This window comes from Astyanax mexicanus, chromosome 17 (assembly GCF_023375975.1).
Source record: "Astyanax mexicanus isolate ESR-SI-001 chromosome 17, AstMex3_surface, whole genome shotgun sequence".
Classification (NCBI taxonomy): Eukaryota; Metazoa; Chordata; class Actinopteri; order Characiformes; family Acestrorhamphidae; genus Astyanax; species Astyanax mexicanus.
Genome location: NC_064424.1, coordinates 6,888,352 through 6,903,853, shown reverse-complemented (window position 1 = coordinate 6,903,853; position 15,502 = coordinate 6,888,352). Strand labels below are relative to the sequence as shown.

General features: G+C 36.8%; 1 protein-coding gene across 2 annotated transcripts in view; it reads right to left on the bottom strand.

The window, feature by feature from the left end:
- arhgap42a (Rho GTPase activating protein 42a) overlaps window positions 1–15,502 on the bottom strand; it is a 71,280-nt gene that overhangs the window by 23,649 nt on the left and 32,129 nt on the right. Inside the window, exons 6-12 of one of the 2 annotated variants that reach the window (XM_022676003.2) lie at window positions 13,754–13,864; window positions 12,016–12,120; window positions 11,611–11,740; window positions 10,218–10,318; window positions 5,328–5,437; window positions 5,022–5,081; window positions 3,103–3,181 (exon numbers count right to left, since the gene is read on the bottom strand). In XM_022676003.2, coding sequence (XP_022531724.2) covers window positions 3,103–3,181; window positions 5,022–5,081; window positions 5,328–5,437; window positions 10,218–10,318; window positions 11,611–11,740; window positions 12,016–12,120; window positions 13,754–13,864 — 696 coding nt within the window. The remainder of the gene's footprint in view (window positions 1–3,102; window positions 3,182–5,021; window positions 5,082–5,327; window positions 5,438–10,217; window positions 10,319–11,610; window positions 11,741–12,015; window positions 12,121–13,753; window positions 13,865–15,502) is intronic. The other variant, XM_022676004.2, reaches the window with a different exon arrangement.

Here is a 15,502-nt window from a genome sequence, read left to right as displayed (position 1 = left end):
TCACTCACACCTAAGGGGCAATTTTTATCCGACATATAATTAGCCTGAACTAATTTCTTTGGACTGTGGGAGGAAACCGGAGCACCCGCAGACACGGGAAATAATATAATATAATATAATATAATATAATAATTATATAATATAATAATAATTATATAGTAATATAATTGATTATAATTAATAGTAATATAATATAATATAATAATATTAATAATTATATAGTAATATAATTGATTATAATTAATAGTAATGTAATATAATTGCTTCAAACACGGAAATTATCATTTTTCTTCCTCAAAATTTGCGGTCCCTGGTGTTTAAGGTGCTGAACTGCAAGTCGAGATCCCCTAAAGAAGCTCGTTAAAAATAACGACTGGGTGAGAGCACTCGTTAATCTGCGATCGAGTTTACGTAGTACTTTAGTTACGCACGGGTTTGGGAAACACTCTTTAATTAACGATCAATCTTAAGTACGAGTTAACGAAGTTCTTAGCGTTACGAAGCTTTCGGGAAACCCACCCCAGACCTACACAACAGTCAGGAGGAATTTTGGATCATTCCTCTTCACTAAACTGTTTCAGTTCAGCTATAATATTCTTGGGATATCTGGTGAAAATCGCTCTCTTGAGGTCATGATGCCACAGCATCTGAATTGGGTTGAGGTCAGGAATCTCCAGAAGGCGTATTTTCTTCTGTTGAAGTCGTTCGGTTGTTGATTTACTTCTATGTTTTGGGTCGTTGTCCTGTTGCATCATCCATCCTCTGTTGAGCTTCAGTTGGCGGACATATGGTCTTAAGTTTTCCTGCAAAATGTCTTGGTTAACTTGGGAATTTATCTTTCCGTTGATGACTGCAATCTGTCCAGGCCCTGAGGCCATGATGCCCCCTCCACCATGTTTCACAGTTAGGATGAGGTTTTGATGACGGTGTGTTGTGCTTTTTTCTCTACACATAGCATTGTGTGTGTTATTTCCAAACAACTCAATTTTGGTTTCATCTGTCCACAGTATATTTAGTCAGTACTGCTGTGGAACATACAGGTGCTCTTTTTTTTTTTTGCAAGCTTCAAACTTGCAGAGATGTTTTTTTGGACAGCAGTGGCTTCCTCTGTGGTGTCCTCCCATGAACTCCGTTCTTGTTTAATGTTTTGCTTATTGTAGATTTGCCAAAAAAAATATTGGCATGTGCCAGAGATTTCTGTAAGTCTTTAGCTGACAATCTAGGATTCTTCCTCACCTCATTTATGCAGAAATCCAAGTAATCCCAAAGAGTTCAAAGGGTCCTTTTTCTTGCAACTGTATACAAACAATATATTCATTATATATTCATTATATAAATCTTCTGCATTTGGATCCAACACCTACCCCAACTGTAACATAGCTTAACAGTATCTGGTAGGATCTACAGAATGAATGTACTATAATCTACTGGTGGTCGTGTTTACACCACAACCAAACCTGTTTCCCTCAGACACTTTAAAGTTACGGTGAGTAATTTTTGTGTATATCTTTATGTGTAAACTCTGAGTGTGCTCTTGGGGTTTTAAGTACAGAGGAGACTGAAAGGAACAGGAAGAGGAAATAACTGCCCTAAAGCTAAGAAGTTCAATCACTCTGTCACTCTGGATACGGATCCTGAACCTGTGTGGATCTGCCCCACACTCACAGCCTCAAGCTCACAGCAACCACAGAGACGAGCTCCACCAAGAAACAAGTCTCCGCATAATGAAATATCACACTCCTGGTCATGCAGACCATATAAAAAAACTAATAAACTTATACCAGTCAGGTTGTAAGGAGCAGTGAAGCCACTCTGTTGAAGTACAGCATTATACAGGAGTTTCAGTTTAGTTCTCAAGCAGTATTAGCATTAGCTGCTAACCGTGCAAAGCGCTAACTCTTTTTCTGTTCAGATGTGAGTACTATTGGCCTGTAGCCTGCTGCTAACCCCAGCTAGCACTGCTGGACCAGCATTAGCATTAGCGCTAACCACTGTGCTAGTGCTTTTGCTGTTCAGAGGTGAGTATTATTGGCCTGTACCCTGCTGCTAACCCCAGTTGGCAATGCTGAAGCAGTATTAGCATTAGCCACTAACCACATTGCTAGCACTTTTGCTGTTCAAAGGTAAAGCCTGCATGTTTGCTATGTTAAAAAAAGCTACATGGGACGAATCGCTAGCTAAGTTATAAATACTATAGGGCCTCCTTCACATAGGTCAGATTTCTTTTTTTTTTAACGTGCATTAAAAATCAACACGTTCATTAATGATGTGTTACGCTGTGCAATTTTTAAAATCAGAGCCTGTTTAATTTTCTTTCTGTGATAAAATCAGGCTGACCAATCAGAGCTGAGCTTCATTGAGCAGCAGAGCAGTTGAGCATCCTCATGATTGCGGACCAAACAAATGACCACGAAGGCAGCAACATGAGAGTAAAGCTTATTATAAAACTTCTGTGTTTAAAGAAAATATAGTGGAAAGCAGAGCTGAAAGGCTGGGGAATGATGTACCCACTATATGCCCCATTAGCTAGCTGTCTAGTTTGAAGAACCCTGTTTGAAATTATTGTTTTTTGAAGCATTTTTTTGGTTTACAGCAGTTTAGCCCACCCATCCACACTGAAATTACACAGAGCCCTTCTGTCTGGACTGCTTTCTGAGGAAGTACAATACAGGGCAGCCGGTCCCAGTAATAAAAACAGTCTGTTCAATGTTCAGGGATTTAGAGAGGTAGGAAAATGTTCATGAAAAATGAACTACTGTTTTTCTACAAAAAACACTCAAAAAACATTACATTGTATATTTAATATTGAAGACTATATTAAAACTATACAGGAACCCATGTTGAATTATGTTTTAAACAAAAATTGTTTTGTATGTAATTAAATTGTATGTAGAAAATACATTAAATGAAGAAACAAAGAAAAACACTGAACGAAAAGGTGTGTCCAAACTTTTGAATGGTACTGTATATAAAAGGGCCTCTAGGAAGTGATGGTTTATCCTTATACAAGGTTCACCAGGTGATCTACAGCTACATCACAAAACTTGTTATGCTGTAGAGCAGGACACTGGTTTAATGGGCATAATATTAATATATTCTTACCGGCTCTTTTCCGTCCATGGCCTCCATCCACAGGCGCCTATTGGATTCAGACAAAGCCTGCAGGGTGATGATGCCATGCCTGAGGAACACACACACACACACACACAGAGGGCAGCATTTATTGTAGATCCAGGAATCTGCTGCCAAGCTAATGTCCCTATAAAACAACACAATTCAACACAATACACAAAAGCAGCAATAGAATAATGGAATACATTGGAATATCTGCACTCTTTGGGAAAGTTTCCCAGCATTTAGACATTTTCCATTAAAAAGAAATAATAGTAAAGCAATAACTAAAAAGTGGCTGAGTAAAGAATCCCCAACTCTTTCTGATTGGGTTGAAATTGTTCAGGAGATTTATGTCATGGAGAAAATGACCTTTTCATTAAGACAATCGGCTAAAAGATTTAAAACATACTGGAGAAACTGGAAATCCTACCTGGCTCTGAGCTGATTCACATTTTAGACCTCCTTTTGTTTTTGTGTCTTCACATGATTTGCCTTTATTTCTTTGTCTACTGAATATAAATATATGTATAGCATTTAAATGTCCCTTTGGAGACCCTTGTCAAATGCCTGATCTGCCTTCTCTGTTGTTTTTTTGTTTGTTTGTTATTTGTATTTGTACCTAAAAGTCCCGACCTACAGTCTTAAGCCAAGGTTTGTGTGATTGTTATATTGTGTACATCTGATCTGGTTAGTTTTGTCAGGTTTCACACTGCAGTTTAGTGAGCAGACTAAATAACTTCCCTGTGTCCTGTCATCATCATCAGCTACATGGGCTGCGTCTCCCTATACTTCACACTGATTGGTTTGTTGAATAATGTCAGTTCATCAAGATGCTTTTCCAAGTATTGTGCTGAATTTGAACTCCCACATGCATCACGCAACAGAATGTGCCCTGTGATTCCTTTTATTTCTGTTTATCAATAAGGGTTAATCTACAGTTACAGTAGATACAGTAATTACGAACATAAAGGTTTGAATCCATACAGCTGTGTGTCATGCATTCACAGCAAGGTACCAGGGTTCAGTAGATCTGTGGTTGGTGAGCCTTTTCACACCTGCTATTTTGGTTTGGACCAAACTGAGAAGTCAGAAAGTCCAGACCAAAAAAGGCAGGTGTAAAAGCACCCTTAGGGCCCTATTTTAGTGATCTATAGGGAAGTTGTCAATCATGCACCGTGCAGCTTGATTTAGGGTGTGTCAGTGTGTCTTTGCTATCGTAACAACAAATGAAAGAGTGCCTAGTGCGGCTCAAAACATGCAGAAGGCATGGACTAAATCTCTTAAATAATTACGGCTGCATGGTGCGCTTGCCAAGATAGCAACGAACGTCTGACTGTTGTCAAGGTTTTAATCAGTCAGTGGCGTACCTGTGTTTAAAGTTGACAAAATATCAGTGAAAGTCTGACTGTACTTAAGGTTCTAATCAGTCTGTGGAGCACCTGTGTTTTCTGTTGCCAAGATAGCAATATGCCAGAAATGTACCTGAACCTGTACCTGAACACATTTCAAGACCACCACACCCATCAGCATAGTTATATTCACAAGCACCTTTGCTATTTAAACAGCAGAGGTGCAAGACTTAAAAAGTAGTCTGTTGGTGGGGTATAAGATAGCAATGAGCATTGCAATGTGTGTTGCACAGGGTGTACAATAGGGCCTTAAACCCATGTCTGGGAAACTGATCCTTTACAGAATTAACTTAAATTTTTACTTAAAGTTCAAACTAAGTATTTTTGATGTTTAACTAAAGCTAAACACTATTTCAGCCAGTTAAGAATAGCATGTTAAAGTGAAATAAGCAAAAGCTAAAGACCAAAAGCTAAAGCGCGTGAGAGGAGGGGTATGTTACAGCAGCATGCGGCAGCACACGTGCACTCATTAAACAGAGCAAGAAGAAAGTGACATACCGGCGCACTTTATAGAAACACTGAAGAGAACTGAATAGAATCCCTTGACAAGTGTTATTTCTTCGGTTATGAAGAGGAAGAGGAAAGGAAGGAAAGAAGGAATGTTGAAAACAGTCTCTGACAGACTTCAGAACTTGCCAAAAAAAACACTGAAATGGAAAATAATACAATCTTTTAAAATTCTTTACCACATCCTGTACAGTCAACGTCACACCTGCCTCATTTACCTCACTCACGCCTCATTGAAGGTGGAAAAAAGCAGAGCAAAGTGCCATAATTCCAAGTGCAGGAATTCCAAAAACAAACCTTTCCACCACTTCTATATCAAAGCAGAAGCGCTTGTCGATGGAGTCTGTCCTCCTCCTGATGCAGGACTTCAGCTTGAACATCTCAGGTGGACTCATCACTAGTCCGTTCTGTAGAAAACACAAAACATCATTAATCAGTGTGTAATAAAATACTATGAAAAGCTGTTTTGGGGAGCTAAGGGGTCAAAGGGAAACTTTAATTTATAGCTTACTGCAAACACAACAAACCCCAGAAGGACTGTGCAGGCAGGTGTTAATACACAAACTCCAGTGTATATGGCTGTGGGCATTTATAGTCACTAAACAACTGGGAAAATATTCTATTTAAGGAGTCTACAGAGCACCACATCCCTGTTTTTGGAAATAACATGTCCTTTACTGTGTATTTTATATTTTAACATTATAAAATATATCACATTCTTAAACCTCTTATTATCCTTGGGGGCAATTTGACCCCAATTAATGTTTAAAGTCTCTGAAAAAATGGTTGACATTAGTTTTGTAATTCATATTTACTGTCTTTTCTTAATTTGATAAAGACAATATCACTGTCTTTTATTAAGGCTGTTTTATATGCATGAAACATAAGACACATCAAAATGTTACACGTGTTTGGTAATAATGTTGAAGTCACTGTGACATTCAGTTGTAAAATCTTTCGCTAAACATCCCTTCACTTCAGGCCCTTCAGAACACAATTCTTATAATACTTATAAAAAACTAATATAACATTATAATGATGCCAGAACCACTGATAATTCATCAAACAAACATCAATTTTTGGAGGTTTCAATTGCTGGGATTATATTGATCCAGAAAATAAAGGGTGTTAGTAAATGTAAGTACAGTAGGAGGGTTAATGCAGCAGTATGTTGGAATTGGCGCTTCTTTCTCCGTAATTGGTATTCACAGTTTGAGCAATCCCCAAAAGGACATGCTTTTCACATGAATTTTACAAGAGATACAGACATGTCTCTAAAAGTGAAAGAAGCATGTGGACTGACATGATAGAGGAATATTATAGCATTTCAGAATGTTCTCTCCCCTTATTGGTCTGATTTGTCTAGGACGGGAGCAAGAAAGTAAATACAGAAAGAATGTCCTGTGTTCTGGACAAGTGCATATTAGTGTATTTTAAAGATAACAATATTCTTGGCGATATGACAAATAGGGCTGCAACTAATGAATATTTTTGTATTCGACTTATCAGCTTTATATTTTCTTGATTACTCGATTAGTCAACAATTATTTCTGCTATGTCCTCCATCTCTAAAAGTGATAGAAAGGAACAGAAGATCATGAGATTTAAAAGGGCCTTAAAATGTCTATATGTTGTTCAAATGTGGAAAGTACAGATATTTCAATGATTAAATATGTAATCTGTTGTGTTTGGATGTAAACTGTGCCAGTGAGTTTTTTACCCATCTCCCATGGGCACCTCTGTCCCCAGCACTTTGTGTAATGCAGTACTGTTACAAATTAACGATTAATCGAAAATTAAATTTGAAGAATAAATTAAAATAATTTAAATTTAAATAATCTGCATTGTCGCTTATATCGACAAATCGTTGCAGCCCAAATGACTAAACAATTTGTTTTGTTTATTAATTTAATAAATATACTACTGCATACAAAATAAATGTTACTTTAACAAAAATATTTTGTTTTAATATTTATTTTATTTTATTTAAGCTTTTTTTTCTATTATGTGAACAACAGTAACTTACCAATAGTATAATAAAAAGTAAAATGCAGAAAATTTAGTGCACTAAAAAACTGTATATGAAGTGCAGACATCAACAGTTATACAAAAATAGCCATAAAGCTTCACAGTAAATAATAGACTATATTCAAGACAGAATACTGCTGTTATTTCAATACAGTGAGTCCAAGAAGTATTTGATCCCTTGCTGATTTTCTTTGTTTGCCCACTAATAAAGACACTATCCTTCTGCACTTTTAATGGTAGATATATTCTAACATGGAGAGACAGAATATCAAGACAAAAATCCAGAATATAATTTTAAAGAATATATTTTAATTAATTTGTATTTCAATGAGGAAAATAAGTATTTGATCCCTCTTGCCAAACACACTCAATACTTAGTGGCAAAGCCTTTGTTTGCAAGCACAGCGGTGAGACGTTTGTTGTAGTTAACCACAAGTTTAGCACACACACCAGGGGGAATTTTGGCCCACTCTTCTTTGCAGATCCTCTCTAAATCATGAAGGTTGGTGGGCTGTCGCTTGGCAACTCTGACCTTCAGCTCCCTCCATAGATTTTCGATCGGATTGAGGTCTGGCGACTGGCTGGGCCACTCCATGACCTTAATGTGATTTTTCTTGAGCCAATCCTTTGCTGTATGTTTAGGGTCGTTATCATGTTGGAAGACCCAACCACGGCCCATTTTCAGATCCCTGGCAGAGGGGAGGAGGTTGTCCCTCAGGATTGTGCGGTACATGGCTCCATCCATCTTCCCAGTGATGCGGTGAAGTAGCCCTGTACCCTTGGCAGAGAAACACCCCCAAACCATTATGCTTCCACCTCCATGCTTGACGGTGGGCACAGTGTTCTTGGGGTCATAGGCAGCATTTTTCTTCCTCCACACATGGCGGGTTCAATTTTGGTCTCGTCTGACCACAAAACCTTCTCCCAATAACTTGGTTCATCTTTCAAATGATCATTGGCATACTTGAGGCGCGCCTCCACATGTGCTCTCTTCAGCAGGGGTACCTTTCGGGCACTGCAGGATGTGAATCCATTGTTGCGCAAAGTGTTGCCAATTGTTTCCTTGCAAACTGTGGTCCCAGCTGCCTTCAGGTCATTTGCTAACTCCTGCCGAGTGGTTGCAGGACGATTTCTGACCGTTCTCAGCATCATTGCCACCCCACGAGGCGAAATCTTCTTTGGAGCACCGGGCCGAGGTCTGTTGATTGTCATGTTATACTCTTTAAACTTTCTGATAATTGCACCAATAGTTGTTACTTTCACATCCAACACCTTACTAATCTTTTTGTAGCCCATTCCAGCTTTGTGAAGGTCAACAATTCTGACTCTGAGGTCCTGTGACAGCTCTTTGGTTTTACCCATGTTGGAGACTTGAAATCTGTGTGATCTGTCTGATTCTGTGGACAGGTGTTTTTCACACAAGTGATTAGTGAGAACAGGTGGCTTCAGGTCAGGTAACAAGTTGATTGGGAGTGTCTAACTGGTCTGTAAAAGCCAGAACTGCTAATGAATACTAAGGGATCAAATACTTATTTCACTCCATGAAATACAAATCAATTAATATATATTCCTTAGATTTATTTTCTGGATTTTCTTTTTAATATTCTATCTCTCCATGTAAGAATACATCTACCATTAAAAGTATAGAATGATCATGTCTTTATTAGTGGGCCAACGAAGAAAATCAGCAAGGGATCAAATACTTCTTGGACTCACTGTATATGTACCAGTAGTGAATATTTTTGAGCAGTTTTTAACATGGGGTAACACCAGAGACAGATTTCGTCCTTCGCTGTAGTAATGTAGCAATATAACAACAGGTTTAACTACACCTGATCAGTTCAGACCACCTTAGGGGGCTTAATGAGTTGCTTTGGTTTACATACGATTACAGCTATTGTATTTACACCTGTTTAAATGAATCACACCACAGGTGAATACACACCAGAGTCCAAAAGGACAGGTGTGAAAACACACCCCAGTCACTGCAACACATATACAGCCAATGTTTATCTCAATTACAGCTCAAAGCGGCTCAACACTCAAACTTTTGGTGGAGCACATTTTAGTCACTATATTTTATTTAAGAAGGTGTTAAACTTAACTCAAGCCATCTTTACTTATCAGGGAAAAAAATAAAAACACTGAATGAGAAGGTGTGTCCAAACTTTTGATTGGTACTGTCTATGAATGCAATAAATAATCTGAACTTTAAATTTGTGTTAGATTTTTGTTGTTTTCCTACATTACTTTAATTTTGTTACACTATTATTATTTTACACAAAATAAGAGTCTTGGCAAATTACTGTTTATAAAATAATAAGACTAATTGTTATCTATTTTTTGTTTCTACTTAATGAATGACTGTTATACATCTCTGAAAAAATAAGAGATCACTTCAGTTTCTGAATCAGTTTCTCTGATTTTGCTGTTTATAGGTTTATGTTTGAGTAAAATTAACATTTTGTTTTATTCTATAAACTACAGACAACATTTCTCCCAAATTCTAAAGAAAAAAGAACAAAAATAGTCATTTAGAGCATTATTTGCAGAAAATGAGAAATTACAAATTACAAATTACAAAAAAGATGCAGAGCTTTCAGACCTCAAATAATAATATAAAAATAAAAGTTAATATAAAAATTAGTTCATATTCATAAAGTTTTAAGAGTTCAGAAATCAGTATTTGGTGGAATAATCCTGGTTTTTAATCACTGTTTTATGCATCTTGGCATCATTCTCCTCCACCAGTCTTACACACTACTTTTGGGTAACTTTATGCCTTTACTCCTGGTGCAAAAATTCAAGCAGTTCAGTTTGGTTTGATGGCTTGTGATCATCCATCTTCCTCTTGATTAAAAATGAGCAAAAATGTAATCTCTCTTTCCTTGATGAGGATGTTAAAGTGTTAAGTGAGGTAAAGCTAGTACAAATCCAGCTGTCCTGTATGAGGCATGAGCTTCTTTAAGAATGGCCAAATAAATTACATTTTTCATTTACTCTACTATATAGATTAATAGGGCAGTTATACTGCATACTGTGCATACTGAGAACAAAAGAGACAGCAACCAAGGCCTCTCCAGAGTCTGTAAGTTCACATGCATGAGAGAAAACTACAGCTGAAGGAAAAATTATACATTGCTTTACATTACACTGTACCTGTTTGCTTCCTGATTTGATCTCCGAGTTGCTCATGGTGAACATCTTGGTCTCTTTCTCGTATGTACAGTAGTGTCGACTCCAGGTGAATCCAAGGGGCCCTAGAAAAGGAAGTTTTATAAGGGGATTTTAATCTTGATGATTTTAATCTTGTGTCTTTGTGCTGATTTTGTGTTTAGCTCAGTTTAAAACACAGCAGCTCCACACACTTTTAGTCTGCAATAGTAATTTTACTTTCATTCATTTTGGTAATTTTTATTCTTTTAAATATATTGTTTTAATCAAATTTCTATGATGTTTTATTCATGCTTTATTAATTTTTTTATTGTCATTCTCTTACATGTTTTTTTTTATTTGACTTCTCTTTGTATTGTCTCATTTGTAAAGCACTCTGAATAACCTTTGTGCCTGAAATGTGCTATATACCGTAAATAAACTTGCCTTGCATTTAGTATTTCTTTAAAAAGAACCAGGAAAAGCCTGACCTGGGAGAGACGTTTTTGGCTCCTCCCCTTTGATGACCTGGAAAAACATCCTGCTCAACCTAACACATGCACACATTTCACACTCGGTTTGTTTTCTGGGGGTAAGTGTGTCAATCATTTTAAACTCCTAGTCTCTAACCACCTTCACAGCCTGATACTGTTTTACTTGTTTTTAATTTTGGTTTGTTTTATTTTTTATTTTTCACTTTTCCTTTTTTGTTTATTTATTGTTCATTTATATTTTACTCTTTTATGTGATTCATTTTATTTATTTATCTGTAGTTGCATTTTATTAGTTTTATTACCTTTGATTTTACATATGATTTTATGATTTTCTTTTTTATCTATTTGTTGTATATATATATGTAATATATATATGTATATATATGTATATATATGTGTATATATATGTAATTGCTTGGCTACATTGTAAATGAGGGTCATCCTCAATGTACTCCAAGTTAAATTAAAGGTCGATTGATTGATTGATCAATGCTGCAGTACAGAATGCAGTAATATGCACTGCTTTACTACAGTTAAAGGCTTTTTTTAACATCTATTTAAAAAAAACTTAATTTATTTCCATTGCTACAGATAAGCTGTAAGCTAAAAATATACTTTTTTAGTATTTTTTCCCTTTAAACTTACTTAGCTTTTTTTGAAGTTTACTGTATTTTGTACCATTTCAGGTTATTACTGGATCTATGCAGCTTAAATGTTAAAAAAGAACAAATAAAATTGGGGGTGTTCTAAAAACATTTTACTGGTAGTGTATATTCCCAAAAGTTCTCAAAAAAGCAGTACAGATATAAAACAAATACAGATTTTATTAACTGGTTCTACTTTTACTGAGACTGATTCATAAGCATCCACATAGTTTGATGGATTTGAGCTAATAGGATACTCACGCTTCTCCTGCACATAAAGAAAGCCCTCCATGGTCCACTGTCCAGGAGCTTTGAAGTCCTGCTCCGCAGATTTTATCCTCTTCATCAGATTCTCCACTTCCTGTCTGGTGCTCTCAAAGTTATTCCTCGTCTTCAGAGAGTGAAACCAAACAACACGTGAGTTCAGGAGGTGATGAGACCACAATATTTACAGAAACGCAGTGATCAGTGATTAGTGCTTTGAGTGTCGTAAGAAGAGGCTACAAGTCTAAAACCTGTGGAACTCAGATCAGCTGGATTGATAAATAGTTAACTGATAATTATGTTAACATAATTATTTAACTATGTAAACATTTACAATGTAAATTCAGAAATAATTAATTAATATTATCTACATTATTTAACCCACAGAAACCTGACTATTACATTTTGAAGGTTGAACTGCAGCTGCTGCTTGTAGGGCTCGAACTCGTGTGCCAGCTCGTAACCCTCATGGTAGAAGGTGAAGAGTCCCTGAAGAAAGGCTAGAAGCTGCGAAGATATAAGAGAAAAAAAGAGAGAAAAATGTTTCAGAACAAAATTTCAGAACTGCCTTTAAATATAATATAATTTATTAGAAACTATTTGATTAGATATTAGTGGTGATTAACACCTGACGGGATAACATGCTGTATACTGGTAGGGCTAATATAGTGAAAATATTGTGTCACAATATTTAAAGAAATGTTTGCAATGCACATTATACAACAGTTAGTTCCGACCTCACAATCTGATTGGTTGAGAAGTGATCTAGCCGTGATGATATTCGTGATAACATCATGGCCTTCTCACACTAAACTTGTATCACTCTGCCGACGCGTTGCCGAGTAACGGCGTATATACACAGTACAGTTTTGAATCATCGCCTCCACCGGCACCGACAGCAGCGTTAGCATAGCACAGGCTAGCGCTCAGCGGCACACTTGCCTGCAGTCCGCAGCGCTGACTCGTCTTTTGTGGAAAAAAGGGAAGGAACATCGCTCGGCTAATGCCGTCTGACAGCCAGAACGATAATTTAACCAGCCAGGCTAGGCTAAACTAAGTTAATGCTGAACTAAAGCAAGCTACGCTAACTGGGAATTTCCAAAGCGCGGATAGCTTGACTCCGGTCACCTACCCACAGTCCAGCCACACCGGCACCACCCAGCAAAACAAACAGAAATGCTCAAAAAATGCGCAGCGTTCATCTGAAGACGACTCCACAGAGCAGGAGAGGAGAGTATTAGCGTTATTTCACGCTCCTAACGTTACCATATTCGCTTATTCCCAGGTTTGCTTTCAAGCTAACTTTTGTGGTGTTAGTCTGCCTGAACCATACACTGTTTTGTAGTTAAGTTTCAGTTCTGTTACAGTTGTGGCGGAACTACTTTTTGGCGGAAGGCACAGTCCATATTAAAGCATATTCAAACTGAATTTCTTAAAGTTCTTTGATTTATTTTCTTTATTTGTAAAAAAGAAACTGTTGTATAAAAGCAATAGAACACTCGAGGTTGTGTGTTATCACGAATAACATCACGGCTGTATTCGTGATAACACACTTCCTCTCGTGTTCTATTGCTTAAATATGTCTCTTCATATTTTCACATGCAGGAAAAATACACTAGTAGCAGCAGATTCTTAAAAAATAAACTCTGATTAAATATTTTAAATGCAGAGATACACTTAGTCCAATTCAACAAAATTCATCCAATTTAATCGATCCAATTTAATATCGTCATGTCAGCTCTAAATGATCCATCCATTCACCAAAATAAAACTCCTACAATGGGTTCTTTAAAGCAATGTCATAGAATAACCAAATTTGGTACCATAAAGACCCATTTTGTAAGTAAGACCCTTCCAATTGGATTGTACTATTTTGTATAAAGTATTTGCTTTGTTGTATCCTAAACTGCTATACAAATAAACTATCTTAATATTTTCTGCACTAGCCTCTGTTGAGAGGTGCACTCTATTGCACATGGAAACTAGCAGGTGCAAGAAATGTCTATAAACAGTCCTTTAGCAGATTTAATGTGCTACTAATGTGATCTTTCACATTTCCTCACAGAAACTGATCTTCCAATGAAGTGACAGCTTGAGAGAAACCAAACTTAAACTGTAACATGTATCTTTCATTCCTTACCGGTTCAACAAACTCAAATTTCTTTCTCTCCTGCACTTCTTGGATTTTGAAGACATATTCCAGAGAGGCGTCACAAAAAACCTGCCTCTCCTTGTTGATCTGAGTGTCTGCCTGAAAATGAACAAGTAATAAACGAGTTAACAGAGTGAAAAACATAGCCAGTTAGCTTAAAGAAAGCCTTGCCCCAACACTGTTAAATAGGCGTCTAAGTTTATAAATATATTTACACTGATGGGTGTGGTAGTCTGGAAGTGAGGAGTGATCAGGTAAATTTCTGGCATGTTTCTATTTTGGCGACGTAAAACACAGGAGCTCTACTGACTTATTAAAACCCTGACAACAGCCAATCTTCAGAGTCCATTTCTATAGGTGCGCCATGTTGCCAGCTGCAGAGCAGAAACCCGACTTTTACTTCAACAATAAACAGAATAAAGAATAAAATAACATTGCTTTTCCCTTAAATGAGCTGCTGGCGTACCTTCACAGCATGAACGCACTGTTAAGATACGAACGCGCCAAAGTCAGAGCTCACCTGCCGCTTAAAGGGAATGGCAAATGACACACTGATTGGCCAAAACACACCCATGATTAAGCTGATTACAGGAATTAGTACGTATTTTTTGTGCCCTCATGATACCAAAGACACGCCCTAAATCCAGCTGCACGTTCAGCAATTAAGCGGTGCACTATAGATCACTAAAATAGGACCCTAAGTGCGCGGTTCTGATAACTCCATGTTCACAGAAGCTGTAGTATCAGCACCTGTAGGAGCACAGGCATTGTTAAGCTAAACAGCAAAAGCTGTCATAGCCAGAAAAACTCCTGGAAAGAACTTCTAGACCACTCTTTTTGCTTTTAGAATGAATATATTTGGCTTTGCAGGGATAGTAGCAGAATAAATTAATGCCATTTGTTAGAATATTTCCCTTCCCACCTCAGGAACACTCCTACTTTCAATGAAAAGAAATGAAAAATGGTACTGCTGCTGTAAAGTTAGCATAGAAGATGTAACTAAAACCCTGTTTGGACGGGTTTAACTAAAAAGATGAATTATAATGTAACTATAATGAAATAATTATTACCAGAGTTTCTCAGTGATTTAATTCCTGTCAGTAATTTTCACTGGATTCCTACGCTTTTTATCTCCAGTAAATAAGCCGTAAAATGAACGTATTCAAAATCTGCTCTAAGGTAGAGGGGTGCTAGAGGAAGTGTGTAGTTTCATTTTGCATGGATCAGACACAACTCGGGTAATTTAAATCTGTGGCAAACCTCAACACTCAAATCCAGAAGGTGAGTCAAAGGGCTCAAAGCTTTTCACAGCTGTAGAAAAGTCAGCTGTTCATTATTTTAAACTAACATTTCATTCATTTCATACTTTAAGTTTTTTACATTTTAAGACTTTTATTATCCTTAGAGACAAAATTTAGACCTTTTTTCACAATAATAAAAGGTACTCAAAACTAATAGTATGTTTACAAACTTTACAGCACACCTTTTTAGAAAAAAAAAAATATATTGCAAACAATAGAAATGATCAGTTTGCACAGACAGAAATTGTACTTAAACTAAAACTGTTCTTGCATTAAAAGTAGTCCAATGCAAAAATCGGATTATCCAACTGGTTTTCATGAAATTTACTCTTTTTCACACCTACATAAATAATGGCATTGGTTCTGCTTAGTTCAGTATGCTGTTAAATCAGTAATCAAAATTCGATTAGCATAAGAAACTGTTGAATGCACAAAA